The 16,067-nt window shown below is 43.4% G+C and overlaps 1 protein-coding gene across 2 annotated transcripts in view; it reads right to left on the bottom strand.

Annotated features, from left to right (window-relative positions):
* Positions 1 to 16,067, bottom strand: part of fuom (fucose mutarotase) — a 119,843-nt gene that overhangs the window by 60,137 nt on the left and 43,639 nt on the right. For both annotated transcript variants that reach the window (XM_078531041.1, XM_078531042.1), the window contains exon 4: positions 9,160 to 9,258. In XM_078531041.1, the coding sequence (XP_078387167.1) occupies positions 9,160 to 9,258 (99 nt within the window). The remainder of the gene's footprint in view (positions 1 to 9,159; positions 9,259 to 16,067) is intronic.

The following is a 16,067-nucleotide window of genomic DNA, read 5'->3' as shown; positions in this document are numbered from 1 at the left end:
CCCCTCATGTGACACTGTCACACGAATTGGGACATGTCCATAACTTTAACTGAAACTTTTATTAAAAATTTAAATACCCTCGTGAAACCTCATCCTGCCTGTGGGTGAGGTTCATGCTTTCACTGAAGCCCACCAGAGCTCCCAGCCTGCCCGCCAATGTTAAGGACCTTAAGGTTGGACAGGCAGATCCATTAATGGCCATAATTATTTTTTCACTGGCCTCAATAGGCCATTGACAGGTCGGCGAGCGCGCAGCTGACTCCGCTGCTCCCCTGCCAACCTGAAAATGGAAATGACGCGGGGTGACGTAGGGAGTTCCACCCAACATCATCCCGTGTCATTTTACACGTCGGCGAGTGGGCCCCACCCCCGCTCGCCGACCGGAAGATCCTGCCCTCAGAGTACTAATGTGCATCAGGCGCACTCACCTCACGTTATCATGGGTTACTGCGGAGGGGAAAGCTTACATGTTAACCAAGTCCTTGCTTGATAATGGGGTCTCAGTGCTTTAACAGAGTTGCTGGAGCTCAGCACTACATGGCTGGCCAGTTCAAGTACATTGGTTCCTTTGTCTTAGAAAGAAGTCTACTTGAGTCAAGTCGCTGCATAGTCTTGCAGTGATTTCACGATTTAATGGTGCTGTTGAGTTACAATTTTGTGGCTATTGGCAGCTTCTATGTACCATCTGTTATCAATGGAAGAAACACAAGTTGAGCTTTGAAGAAGTGGGACCCTATGGGTGTCCTGCTGGCCATTCCCTTCTACTTGCTGGTTCTGGAACGCTGGACAACAATAAAGGAGGCATGTAATTTCATTCAACCTGGAAATCCCAAGGGATTGATATCTGATGCACTTTATAAAATCTTGTCTTGCAAAGGGCCATGTGATATTCCAAAAAGCCAGTTGGTGAAGGATGGGACTGAAGCCAATCCTTACACACTTTTATAAACAGCTATTTACAAAGATACATGTTACAAGCAGGCACCCCCTAAACCAACAACCTCGGCTTCCGTCTGTTTCTATATATAGCAACATAAGTGAATCCCCAGCTGATGTCTACCACCTGAATACAATTAAGTACAATGAATATACAATTATCAGGCCACTGCAATGGAACAGTAGAAGAAGAAAACTGCCTTGCCAGAAAGCTCAGGCCACCTTGTAAAAGTCTACGAGCATGCAACATGTGTTGGCTGCATGCTTAATACCTTGCATATTTCAAGAGCCTCAGGGCAAATGCACCAGTATGGCAGCAATACAAAGTGCTCTGCTGAATCATGGGCATGCCTGTACTTTTGAAGGTACCAAAGTGCAGCTTATTTTCCCTGTGGGAGCTTCCACCAGGTACCTGATTGGCTGGGAGGCATTCTGAGACATCCTGAGGATGAGGAAGGGGCTAAACAAATGCAAGCTTTCTCTTTCTTGAAGTGAAGTGTTGGCATGGTGCATTGTTGGGCATTATCATTAAATGAAGCCAAGTGTCAGCATACCCACCTGACAATCTTTCAGAGACTAACAAATGTTGTCCTGACCTGTTCCCAGGACTTGCTCATAGATGAGAAAACAATCATTTTTTTTCTGTTACTTCTACCTCAATGTCAAAAGCAAACATGTCCAAGTCAGATATAGTCCAGCAAAATGCAGAGTAAAGCTCCTTCCACCCTACTCAACCAAGCAACTTTCATTATTTTTATGGGATTGGGTCATTACTGGCTAGGCCAGCATTTTTTGCCCATCCCTAATTGCCCCTGAAGACTGAGTGGATTGCCAGGCCATTTCAGAGGACATTTAAGAGTCAACCACATCGCTGTGGGGTCTGGAGACACACGTAAGCCAGAACAGGTAAGGGCAGCAGGTTTCCCTCCCTAAAGGACATTAGTGAACCAGGTGGGTTTTTATGATAATAGTTTCATGGTCATCATTAGACGTTTTAATTCCAGATTTTTTAAATTGAATTCAAATTTCACCACCTGCTATGGTGGGATTCGAACCCCGGTCCCCGGGAGCATTATCCTGCTCAGAGTCAGATTGGTTAATCCAGGTTAAGGGCTGTTTGGAAGTAGCAGACAAATACACACTAGATGAAGAGATCTTAACTCATTTTATGTAGGACACTCATTGCTTCCTGGGCCACAATTATTTCCTCTGCTACTTTTAATTTAGGTTTTACAGCCTGTGAAAATCAGAGCCTGAGGATTCTGCCTGAGGGATAGGCACACGCAAATTTAGCAAAAGCCAAATTTTTCTTTTACTAACATGAGCCTCCAGTTGAGGTCCTGTCCCATTTGAGGGTAAGATATAACTATACAAAAATGACAAGACGAGTAAATACCAGCTGTCTGTCAAGCCTGAACCACAAAAGGGCTAACTCTATAGGCAGTCTGGACAACAGGGGGGGAATGGAAAAACAATGGAGGGAATTTTAACCTCCAAATACAGGGTGCGTTTGGGCTGGGTGAGGTGTCAAAATGTAAAAAAATCTCAAACCTGAATCCAACCTGCCTCAAACTTCCAGGTGTAACAGAGGCAGAGGGGTATGTGGGAGCAATCAACCTGCTCCCTGGAGATGGGACTCTCATTTAAATGTTTTAATGAGACAATGTCCGTAAGATTTTATCTGCATTTGGGTATTAACATTCCCAGTCAGGCTCCCTGGGCCCAGGGAAAGTGGGGAAAGGACTGTGCCACGTGTTCTTGGTGTTTTTGTGGTTAATAATCACGCTTTAAGCTTGGAAAGATCAGAAACTCTTTATCTTTGATTTTGCCATGCTGTCTGGTACAAAGAAGGACCCGGATTGAACTGGTTTTGTTATACTTCGCACCAGTCTCTAGTGCAGCTGTGAACTGTGTCCGCCTGGACATTTTCACATAACAATTAGCTCCTAGCTAATTGGTCCCTAGCTCTTTACCGATATTTACAGGTAATACAGCAATATATAACAGACTGCATGGAACAGGTAAGTGCCTTTACACCACTGCTTCCAGGTCTGGAGGATCAGGAGTGTTTTCCACAATAGCCCAAGTACACTTGTTAACCTCCCAAGCAATCAGACCCCCACCTCCTCGTAATCACCGAAATCCCTTCCCAAGTCTCCTTTGATCTTTCACTGGTGCCCCCAGCGCTGATCCGGATTTCTCACTAAACCCGTCCCCCTCACTGTGATCTCTGCTTCATGCAGCACCTGGGCTGTGGCCTCTCCTGCAGCAATTCCCCACCCCCAACAGGGAGACAAGGCTAGCAATCGGGTTGGTCTCCAGGTGAGGAACTTGCTTAAGGAAAAGGCACATCACTCCAGAGGAATTAAAAATCCACGGACATTCGAGGAAACCTGGATTTTCCGATTTCTAAACCAGAACCCCTTCCCCCTCTCCCTCCAAGTGTAAGTGCTGCCCTAATTAATATCAAGGCCAATGGCTTTGTGTTCCTTTCCTCTTTTCCCATTTAAAGTCTATTGTTAACCCCCTGCAGGCCACTGAAGGATGAATGTATGGACAGGCCCCTTGAGAAATGTTAGTTCCAAATACACTGGCAGCAGATCTATTTTCTTTCAACTTGTATTTAAAAGTCTCCTGATTGGCAATTACCAAATTTTTGGCACTGCACCGACCCCATGCAGCAGCGTGCCAGTGTGGTGAGGTGATTTTCATAATGGCACAGGCGCAGCACCAGCTCAGCCATAGGGGGTGATAGTTGCTCCTGTCAGAGGCCTGAGAGAAGTGGGTGTCCAATGCCACCAGAGCAACATTGGGTCATTTCCACATTGGGAATCCCATTGACTTTGTGAGACCCACATGTTAACAGTCTGCTTTTGAGATTCAAGACTGCAAGGCAGAGGAAAACAGAGAAGAGGCTGAGAGCCATAAAGTCATTATGGCACAAAAGAAGGTCATTTGGCCCATCGAGTCCATGTCAGCTCTCTATAGGACAATCTATCAGTCCCATTCCCCTATGTATCCCTGTAGCCCAGAAAATGTATTTCCCTCAAATATCTATCCAAGTTCCTGTTAAAACATTCATCAACTCTGCTTCCACCAGCCTCGTAGGCAGTGAATTCCAGGTCATTACCACTCGTTGCTTAAGAAATTTCTCTCTCACATTCCCCCTGCATCTGTTGCCCAAAACCTTCAATCTGTGTCCTCTGGGGCTTGTACCATCAGCTAACAGGAACAGCTTTCTTCATCTACCTTATCTAAACATGTCTGAATCTTACACACCTCCATCAAATCTCCCCTCCTTTGTTCCAAGGGGCAAAAGCCCAGCTTCTCCAATCAAACCTTGTAGCTAAAATCCCTCATCCCTGGAACCATTCTGATAAACCTGGTAAATTCTGATAACAGTCGTTACTTCATCCAGGAGCAGTAAACTGCAACGCATGGTATAATTTACTTCAACAGTCCTGGGCTTGATTTTAAAAAAGGGAAAGGAACAAGAAGCATTCCCACTCCTGATTCCTAATTGAAAAGTTCTCATGTCTGGGCTTCAGTTGAATAAAAGGAGCGGTTTGGCTGTGATGTCCTCCACAGTCCAATACCCGCTCACTGGGGTCAGAGGTGAAGAACAGCTCATCAGACCAGTCCGCACCTGTGGAACTGTGCCCCAGCACCAGCCAGTCCCAGAGCAACAAAGAAAATCAGGGTGAAGGAATCCACAAGCAGGGTATTCACTGTCCCTCACACCACAATGTCACTGGAAAAATCCACAACATTCAACATATCTGAATTTGAAAGGGTAGGAAGAGAGAATAATCATGAAATATGCAATTTTACAATGGACAGACATCCAGACCTGGCAAGTACACAGCCTTGCAATACACAGCCCCTAAGGGTCGGGACATAGTTTGACCGTCTGCCAAGGTTCTGTAATTGGAATTTCAACACTCTGTCGCTATAGCTATAGAGATCCCTGAAGGTCCATTTTAAAATAGGCTCCATTGCAAGTACTTTTATTAAGAGCGCTGTGATTGTTATGTTTCGAGCAGTGTGATTTTGCTCTATCCAGTTCAGACAGGATAAACAATTGCACTGCCAAAAGCGGGGAATTACATCAATCATTAAAACTTGGCTCAGATATTAAATGAGAGCCTATATAGATACAGATAAATCATTATTCATTTGGAACACGTGTCCTGAGTCAGCCCTGTTACATTTCAATAATTCTCTACTACATAACTACTGTCAAAAAACGGTGTCATATTCTTTTTAACTAAAGCAGACATTGGTGTTATGTTGGCATGGGAGACAGAGAAGAGAATAAATATTTAATCAAAAAAGAATCACAATGACAGAAAATGGTTCAAAGTCAATTGTCCTTTTTTTAAAAAAATGGATAAAACTCATCTTAGTCTCACCAATTTTCTTTTCCTTATATGAATTGCTGGTTCATTCCTCAGGGCAATGCCTAAACCAATCAGAGTCAAGTTGCCTGGTTTAAGTTTCATATAATGCTTGGCAGTTAATAGTCAATCACCATCAGCTGATGCAATCTCAATGGAAATGCCTCTAACAATCAGAGTCCACTTGCCAACCAAACAGTGCTCTCTTCTCATACAGTATAAATTTGTTGTGCCCCTTATACTGGTATTCCTGCAAATTGTCCCGATGAATGCAAGAGAAAAAGCTTCCACAAATGTCTCTTTTTTCCAGCAATATTCAAGTTATGTGGAAATGTTGATTGTCTAAGTTAAATGAGCATCAGTCACCATGCAAATATCTCTTCTAAGCCCCATTGCTGACCCTTGTCAGGGAATGTTGGCAGGTTAGTTAATCACTGTGTGCATCACAGGTTAGCTCAGTCCTGCCTTTACTTGATGTAGGAACGTAGAGGTCACTGCCTGGCAATCAATAACCATAGCTTGCATTTGTGCAGCAAATAGTAAAATGTCCCCAAGCACAATTAAAAAAAAATTGACACTGAGCCACTTTAGGAGATATTAGGATAATGACATAGGTTTTAGGGCATGTCTTGAAGGAGAGAGAGATAGAGAGAGAGGTGGTGAGGGTTCCGGAAGGAAGCTCCAGAGCTTAGGGCCAAGGCAGTTGAAGGTGCAGCTGCCAATAGGGAACAAAGGAAATCAGATATGCACAAGAGGCCAGAATTAGAGGGGCACCGAGATCTTAGAGAGTTGTCAGGTGGACACAAGCAGTGGATGAAGTGTGGTGGGACATGACCAAGAGGGAAGGACAGAAAAGAAAGTTTATGAAAAAAGGTGTATTTCAATAATAATTTGGAGAGGGGATTCTCTTTGGTCGTCATCAAGCATAGGGAATAAAATTCTTTTAGTATCTTGCTATCACAGTGTGAATTTTCACCAAGCCAGGATGACTCAGGAGCCTTCTAAAAATGGCGGGCAGGTCCCGATTCTGGGATTCCCAACCCCTTCCCCAGGGTTTCTGATTTTCAGGAGTGCAGGTTGGTTCGGGTCACGAGCCCGCACTCCCGGCCTGGCCAGCTCCATTGTGGGCGTGGGCATGTCCTACCGCTCCGCAATTTCATGGAGTCAGGCCAGCTTTTCAAAGAGTTGTGGTTCACGGCACCTCAGTGGTGACATGAACCTAGTCTGCATGAGGGATCCATTGAAAGGTAAATTCAGAAGGTCCCCTTCATGCCCCCTATGCTAAGGTATGCCCCCCTAAACAGCCCCTATGGCCCCTCATGGCACCCATGCCAAGCTATGGCAGTTCCATGCTCATTCACCACAATACTCTGTGTAGAAGCAATGAACCCTACAGTGACAGTAGGATGTGTTAAAAAAAAGGCTTTAAAAAAAGTCACTGATTCATAAAAATAGCTTTTACTACAGCCCAATAAAAGTGTCAATCATCCAGACCCTTTAAAGTTTCAATAGCAGAAACTGCAAGCATTTGAAATCTCTTTATCTTGTATAAATAAACATTCTGAAATTGACAGAAGAGATCAGAGAGCAAGAGATGTCAACCAAGTAATGCTTTTTCCGGGGCTCAGGTATTTCAACAGGCTAATGGGTATCAGGTCTGGCAGCCAAGCCTGATTATGTATTCTTGGCTGAGAGCCCAGACATCCATTTGAGTACTAAAACACCTGATAAACAAGTTGCAGATGCTTGCATTTCTGCTAATTGATACTTACAGGTCTGGATGGTTAGCACTTTCATTGGGCTATTTTTATGAATGAATGACTTTTTGTAAAGTTTTTTTTACACATCTTATTTTTATTATTGGGGTTCATTGCTTCTGTACAGTATATAGTGGGTGAATAAGCATGGAAGTGCATAGGAAACATGAGGGGCCATGGGGAGTGGGTGGGAGGCATGAAGTGGCATGGATGGGGAATGGGGAGTGTGTGTGAGGGGGTGGTGAGAGGGTGTGAGGGGTGAGGGCTGGAGAGCCTTTCTGTTTTTATTCTAACTGGGATGAAGTCCCACAGCACCGAGGCAGGCCTTTTAAACAGCGTGTCTCTGTACCTGGCAACCCCTTTGGCTGCCGCCGAACTCTTTCCTGGGTGGGCTGGACCGACTGCAGCCTGCATGCGCTTCCCCACAATGAAAACCCTACTCTTGAAGGCACCTTTGCCAGTGCTGCCAGGCCGAGACAGGAATTTTCCTGATTCCCACTACCACCTGGAGGATGAAAATTCAGGCCCGTATATCAACAGCCATCAAGTCAGTTATATCGTGCAGGGCAGTGGTAGAAGGCAAAGCACCCTCTACTTTGCCCTGCAATATACCTTAACCTCCAACAGTAGAGCAGAGCACCTGCTCCATCAGTATAATATGCCCATTCCAACCCCAGCTGCCCATTAGACTATTTTAAGATGAATGACTCAGATACATTGCAATGGTGTTCCAGTTCCCTTATATTCTATCAAGCATACGTGCCCACACGCACACGCGCACACACGCACACTCTTTAAGCTGCCTTCTGCACTTGATTCTCCAATCTCTGGTTCCAAGTAAGGCTCTGTGCCAAGATTAAACCTTTGCAGAGGTGACTCTTCTACTTGCACAATAGGTACTTCTGATTTATTTTCTAAGTTGATTTTTTGTAAATGAACCCGGTTTTAAAATTGACCTAATTCATATTACTAAACTAGGTATAATTCATTTTCTCTTCTAAGATATATTATATGTTCTACATTGTGCATTCAATATATTGTTCCAATCAGTATAATGAATAGACTGCAGCAATTCATTCATGCTCATTTTACATTATATTTTCACTTACTAATGATACTCATAACATGATTGGCACCCATCCAACACCTTAAACATTCACTCTCTCCACCAACGCACAATGGCAGCACTGCGTGCCATCTACACGATGTACCACAGCAACTTGCCGAGGCTTTTTCGACAGCACCTTCCAAACTCCTGACGTCTACCACCTAGAAGGAGAAAGGCAGTGGGCACATGGGAACACCATCACTTGCAAGTTCCCCTCCAAGCCACACACCATCCCTGACACGGAACTATATTCATCGTTCCTCCATCATTGCTGGGTCAAAATCATGGAACTTCCTGCATAACAGCACTGTGGGTGTACTTACACCACACGGACTGCAGCAGTTTAAGAAGGCAGCTCACCGCCACCTTCTCCAGGGCAGTTAGGGGTAAGCAGCTAGAGGAGGCAGTGCCATAATGGTATTGTCACTGGAATAGTACTCTGTAGACCCAGGGTAATGCTCTGGGAACCTGGGTTTGAATCCCATCACACCAAATGGTGAAACTTGAATTCAATAAAAATCTGGAATTATAAGCCTGATGATGACAACGAAACAAATCGTCAATTGTTGTAAAAACCCACCTGGTTCACTAATGACCTTTAGTGAAGGAAATCTGCCGTCCTTACCTGGTCTGGCCTACATGTGACTCCAGACCCACAGCAATGTGGTTGACTCTTAAATGCCCTCTGAACAAGAGCGATTAGGGATGAGCAATAAATGCTGGCCTAGCCAGCGACACCCACATACCATGAACGAATAAAAAAAACCGCGAGAAACATTGGCTCTGCCAGCAACGCCCACTTCCCATGAATGAGTTTTAAAAATGATTGACTACCAGATGTATATGCTGCTCCTGTAACTTATTTAGTTACAGAAAACACTGTAAATGCATTGGCACAAAGAAAAAAGGATAGAGGAGTGTTTGGGGTCTTGATATGGGCATGGTGAGCTGCTTTACTTACCACAGAGCCAGCGTTTGACAATAACTCCAGATACTTGTCCCAGATTGGAGTCTGGAAGCTCTTTACCTTATCTTCATTCACCAGGTCCATCACTGCAGCCTAAATGACAGTAACATGGCAACACATTAATGGGAGAATTAACATATTTATTCAGGTCAGCATATGATTTTAGAATAGGTTTTGATGTCGTTTCCATTTGTTTGGGTGTTATTTTCATTCCTAGCACTTTACATTTCTCTTCTCTTTTGGATGCTCTTATCCGCTTGCCATCAAGGTTGCCCCTGGTCTCACCCTCACCTCCTGGATCAGCCCATGGAGAGTTTCGTAACTATCATTTACTCAAAGGAATTCTACGCTATTCTCCTGGCTTATATCAATTTTTTTTCCCCTTCCTGTCAAATAGGGTGTCCCACAACCCACTCTCCTTCAGATAAATTGTCCTGAAATCCTTCGAGCCCTGTCTCTCCTGAAGAAAATCCTTGTTAGGGCCCTGACCAAATACCTCAACAAGGGAATTCTAATGAAATAAAAGCAAAAAACTGCGGATGCTGGAAATCCAAAACAAAAATAAAAATACCTGGAAAAACTCAGCAGGTCTGGCAGCATCTGTGGAGAGGAACACAGTTAATGTTTCGAGTCCGTATGACTCTTCAACAGAACTAAGTAAAAATAGAAAAGGGGTGAAACATAAGCTGGTTTAAGGTGGGGGGTGGGGGTGGTAGAGCTGGATAGAGGGCCAGATTGTCAAAAGATGTCATAGACAAAAGGACAAAGAGGTGTTGAAGGTGGTGATATTATCTAAGGAATGTGCTAATTAAGAGTAGAAAGCAGGACAAGCAAGATACAGATAGCCCTAGTGGAGGTGGGGTGGGGGGAAGGGAAGGGATCGAAATAGGCTAAAAGGTAGAGATAAAACAATGGATGGAAATACATTTAAAAATAATGGAAATAGGTGGGAAAAGAAAAATCTATATAAATTATTGGAAAAAAAAGTGGGGGGGATCGGAAAGGGGGTGGGAATGGAGGAGAGAGTTCATGATCTAAAATTGTTCAACTCAGTATTCAGTCCGGAAGGCTGTAAAGTGCCTAGTCGGAAGATGAGGTGCTGTTCCTCCAGTTTGCGTTGAACTTCACTGGAACAATGCAGCAGGCCAAGGACGGACATGTGGGCATGAGAGCAGGGTGGAGTGTTGAAATGGCAAGCGACAGGGAGGTCTGGGTCATGCTTGCGGACAGACCGACGGTGTTCTGCAAAGTGGTCACCCAATCTGCGTTTGGTCTCTCTAATGTAGAGGAAACTGCATTGGGAGCAACAATGCAGTAGACTAAATTGAGGGAAGTGCAAGTGAAATGCTGCTTCACTTGAAAGGAGTGTTTGGGCCCTTGGACGGTGAGGAGAGGGGAAGTAAAGGGGCAGGTGTTGCACCTTCTGCGGTAAACTCAGGCTGAGCTCTGACCAGCTGATTTCCATGCCCACAGCCGGAATTGACTCGTTAGTTGCTAATTTTAGGTTTTGATACCTCAGCTGCTCAATATAAAATACCAGGAAGTGGTCTATTCTAATAATATCAAACAACAGAAGCGTTTCCATTGAAACCATCTAGGTAATTTCCAAAATAATCCATATACTACAATTTAACTGTGCCGAGACGAATGGCTATTTATTAAAATGGTTGCTCCCAAGTCAGGTGTAGCTCATAATTTACACAGAACGCAAAAATTCCTCTTCCTAACAATTTTATGGGAAAGAGTTGGGAATGAGTATGAAATGGGAAATCCTGTTTATTGTTCGTGTTGACTTTTTCATTACATTATTGTCAAGAGGAATTTGACCTCCATTCTGTATAAGGGTGTAGGATGGATTTTTTTTCCTCTTCATTCTTGAGGATGTGGCTTCGCTGGCTAGGCCAGCATTTATGGCCCATTCCTAATTTCCCTTAAGAAGGTGGTGGTGAGCTGCCTTCTTGAATTGCTGCAGTTCATGTGGTGTAGGCACACCCACAGTGCTGTTAGGGAGGGAGTTCCAGGATTTTGACCCAGCGACAGTGAAGGAACGGCGATATATTTCCAAGTCAGGATGGTGAGTGGCTTGGAGGGGAAGATGCAGGTGGTGGTATTCCCATGCATCTGCTGCCCTGGCCCTTCTAGATGGTGGCATTCACGGGTTTGGAAGATGCTGTCAAAGGAGCCTTGGTGAGTTCCTGCAGTGCATCTGGTAGATGGTACACACTGCTGCTACTGTGCGTCGATGACGGAGGGAGTGAACGTTTGTGAATGGGGTGCCAATACAAGATATTGTACTCATTGGCAATCCTGCCAGGTACATTCAGAAAAGTTTGGCCACCCTATAGATGACCTTTTTCTCATCTTTGTCTCTAACCTTTTTCATTACAATCGTTCATCTCTTTCATTGTTGATCGTAAAATAGATGCTCCTGAGGCCCAGATGCACTGTCCAACATGTTCTTTCTCTTCCCTTTTTTCTCTCTGTCTCAAAGACATTGCACTGTCTCCAATTCCAACACATACTTCCCAAGCTCTAAACTGTGGGACTGCTTTCTTTTTTGAGTTTCCCCTCGTTGCTACAATTCACACAGTTTAAAACCCAAACTTGACAGCATCTATTCATATAGTTAACACATCATAACCCATGAAAATCTTCAACGGAGGCAAATTTCATATGCCAGCCCGACAATTGCCAAGGGAAGGGTCACTGGGGTTGGGCACTTTGGAAATGATCGGGTTGATTAATGGACATTCACTTGTGCAATGGATGCTGAGATAACTGCGCGTCCCACCATTACCTTGCTGTTTCGGATGAACGAGGACAAGAAGAGGACATGACACTGAATTTGAGCTCTTATGGGATCTGCAGTTATTAAGGGAAACACACTGAGCACTGGTAGAGTCAGGACAATCCATGGCCCTGGTTACTATTGACATACAGCTTGTTCTAAAGCATAAACATATGTTCTGACAAGGAGCTCGAACATCATTTTCATAGCTTTTAGTGCAACCTCAATCAATTGGGTTGCAATTTCCTAACATGCCCCAGGCCACCACAGCTAAGGGACACCTTATCTGTGCTCCAATGCGGCTACAGCGTACTTGCCTTGAAACAGGATTGCAGCCACAAGCTTGACAGGCTAGGCTTCCCGCACTCACTTCACCATTTGTCACATCTTTGGCCTAAGCACTCTCAGAATTCCCGTGTGTTATTATTCAAATTATTTTGTGGCAGCCATTGCCTTCTGTATGATAATTGCCAGATGGTAATTTGCTCCCAAGAGAAAAGTCTCTTAGATCCTATAAGGGTAGGAAGGATCAGATATTTTGGTGTTTAGTCCCAAGACTAAAGTAGAGTAAAATCAGAATGATAATTAGCATGTTATTGTTCCAAAATGCAGTGGTGCTATGTAAGATACTGATTCATAGCGTGTTAAGACTTGGGACCATAACTGGCATTCCCCTCATAGTGGATTCCCAATCTTAAGACAGAGGATAGGGAGATGCCGAATGAAAGCCAGATACTTCTGCAGGAGGGAGGATGAAAAATTGGAGGCCGAGTCATCCTAGGCTACTTTAGAAAGGCTGGTCCACGCAGTGACATTCAAACAGGCCTTGGGCAGGCTGCCCACCGAATCACTTGGCTGGAGGAAGGGCACCCAAGAGTATGAGGGAAAATAAAAAAATGACCTTTTAATAATCTTTCGAGTTTGGAAACTTAGCCATTCGCCTTCAGAAATCAACAGAACATTGTCAAAAAAAGAGTTAAAATGTAAAGAAAAAATGCCAAAGCCATTCAGTATGAGAAGAATCAAGCCCAGAATCTTAAGCAGAAGGAATTCTCGGAAAAGCTTCAATTTTGCTCCCTTCACAGGAATCAGTAACAAAAATAGAACGTAGTTTTGTTAACATAAGGCTGTTGCAAATTGGTTTTGTATTATTAAGTAAGAGATGGGTAATTCAGGAGCCTGAAACTACTGAGTAACCCATGCATAGCTGTAATAAGGCAACAAATATATGTGCAGTACATTGTTAATTAGGGCATTACCAATTTGTTTGGACTGCATACAAATTTTAGGCCAATGTACATTATGCAAATAGCTCCATGTATTTTCAGTAACTATGTCTCTACCACTCTCTGCATGCACACTATACACACCGCTGTGTGGTATCCTGTAAAAGATGCTCTGATATTAGTGCAGGCAGTGCCATAATTACAATGCAGGGATTAAAATGCCATTTCTTTTTATCCTACAGTGAAAATGTAATTTTTGTACAGTCAGAGGGAATTCAAGATAATCAAAGACTGAAAAATGTTTCAACATATAATATATATTGCATACCTCTCTGAAATAACAGCTACCGACAGAAACATACTGGATTAAGCAGGGTTCACAGTGATCTTTTCATTTTGGCTAAATGTGCTCTGTATTGAAATTCAGGACATCATGTACACAGCTCACGTCAGTTAAGACGTCAGCACCTAATTAGCAAGATTCTATCTAAATCAGGATAAAAATTAATGGAATGGTTTGAGAGTCATCAAAGCTCTTAATTCTAATCTCTGGAGTCCTTAATCATGTAGTAATGAATCATGCTGTGGTTAGGAGGGAGAGTAGAAATAGGCAATGTCCACCATGCTTTCACTGAATCGCAATTATGTTTTCAATTCTTCCAAAACAAAGCTCATTGAGGATTTGCAGACTGGGTGAGGCTCATTTCAACTCTCTGGCTCCAGTAGAAACAGTCACACAGTGGGGTATATTTTTCGACTCGCTCTCCTGGTGAATAACTGGCATTTGGAATCTGCTGTCTGTTATAGAAACTGCAGTTTTTATTTCTATTCAAATGAACAGAATTGAAAGAGCAAAAAAAAAATAATGATCACTTATGTGACCTGGTTTTAAATCCATCATGCATCCCACATGGAATGAATTGGCTTTGGCCCAATGCTGACCTGATTCAGCAATAATTGAAACTCTTAACTCAGGAAGCCCACTAGATTATCCAACACCCATGCAGAAGAGAAATGCCAGGGAACATTCTCTGCTGCAAAACTAGGACATCAGCAACTTACACGATCTGTCAGCTCCCAAGATAATAGATCACCAGTGGGATTGAGTAGGACTTCAGTTCTCAACAGATATAATGCGATCAACTTGCCTGCGAAAACATTTCTTTCTCAGGAAGAAAACACACGAGATCTTGCAATCGTACTGAATTACCAATCATATAAATAAAAACTGGGCTTGTACCTTCTCCTTTAATAGGACTTCCCACCAGGACTTCAAAAAATCCCAACAAGACTATACATTTTCAAAAATGAGTAATAATATTAGTATTCCTTTGATGTATTCAGCTGTTGGTGGCATTTCTATGTTTCCGTGTTGAAGACCAAAGTGGAGTGAGATACAACTCGCCAGGGATTTACTTGAGGCTTCTCTTACTCCACCTCCATAATTTAGGAAGAAGTTCAGCAGAAACCCTGTTTACTGCAAAGCTTCAGTTCAAGGTTAGGGCAGCAGAGCGAGACAACCGCAGAGGAAATTTCTGGAGCATGTGCAAATTAAACATACAAGCACTTAACTCATTTTTGAAATTCATTATTCACTATTTTAATACAGGTAGTAACCGATTTTAAAATAAACAATGCCATTTACTGCTAATGTGAAGGACCAGGTAGAGTGTCCTCCATCGAGGTAGATGATGTGAAGAGAATGTGGAGGAGGCACCGTTGTAATGCTCTTCATGGCATTTGTTGTGCTTTGCCTCACTGACAGCACTCTCACCTGAGTAAAAAGGTGGCAGGTTCAAGTCTCACTTCAGCGACATCAGTATAAAATCCAGGCGGAAACTTCACTGCAGCAGTGAGCCATCAGAGGTACCATCTTATCAAGGAGAATTAAAACAAGACTCCACCTGCCCTTCCAGGTGGATGATAATGATCCCATGCCACTATTTCGAATGAGTGCCGGGGAGTTTTCCCGGTATCCTGGCCAATATTTATCCCACAACGAGCCTAACTAAAAAAACAGTTTATCTGTTCTTTATCTGTCAACTTGAGGTCACCCAAAACTCTGCTGCCCATGTTCTTACTCGCTCCAGGTCTCATTCACCTTGTACCACCAGATTGGCCCCCAGTTATGCATTGGCACATTGGACCAGGATGGATAACCAGGCGTGTACAGGAGTTCTTTCCAAACTGGACTGTTCATTTTTAAAAAACATATACAAGGGATGTTAGTGTCACTGACAAGGCCAGCATCTACTCCCCATCCCTATAGAACTGAGTGGCGTACCAGGCCATTTCAGAGGCAGTTAAGAGTCAACCACGTTGCTGTTGGTCTGGAGTCACATATAGGCCATATTGAGTAATGAAAGCAGATTAACTTCTCTTAAGGGTATTAATGAGCCAGATGTGTTTTTACAACAATCCAGTAGTTTCATGATCACCACGGCTGATGCTAGTTTTTTATTCCATACTTACTTAATTAACTCAATTCAAATTCAATGGTGGGATTTGAATTCACATCTCTAGATTATTAATCCAGGCTGCTGGTTTGTCAGACCAGTAACATAACCATTGTGCAACAGCATGCATGAATTTCCAGTCGGGTGAGGACCATGCAATGTAAACATTGTTCCTAGCTAGAAGCCGAACTTGACAGACCAGTAGCTGGAGTGGAAATGCACCTTTAGAAAACTCTACAGATCCAAGAAACAATTTCCAAATTCATTGCACAATGTGAAATGGAAACTAAGAACTGGTTTAATTGCTGTTTGTCGTTCAGAGATACCAAGTTCCTTGGGACTAAATGTGACGTTAATATCATTGAGTGGTACACAATTTCAAATCCTCTTGGGATTTCTTTCGAATTCCTGAGGTGTGGGGAAAACACCTGC

The sequence above is a fragment of the Cetorhinus maximus genome, chromosome 27 (assembly GCF_964194155.1).
Source record: "Cetorhinus maximus chromosome 27, sCetMax3.hap1.1, whole genome shotgun sequence".
In the NCBI taxonomy this organism is placed as follows: domain Eukaryota; kingdom Metazoa; phylum Chordata; class Chondrichthyes; order Lamniformes; family Cetorhinidae; genus Cetorhinus; species Cetorhinus maximus.
The sequence above is the reverse complement of the archived record's forward strand: the minus strand, read 5'-3'. Positions and strand labels throughout refer to the sequence as shown.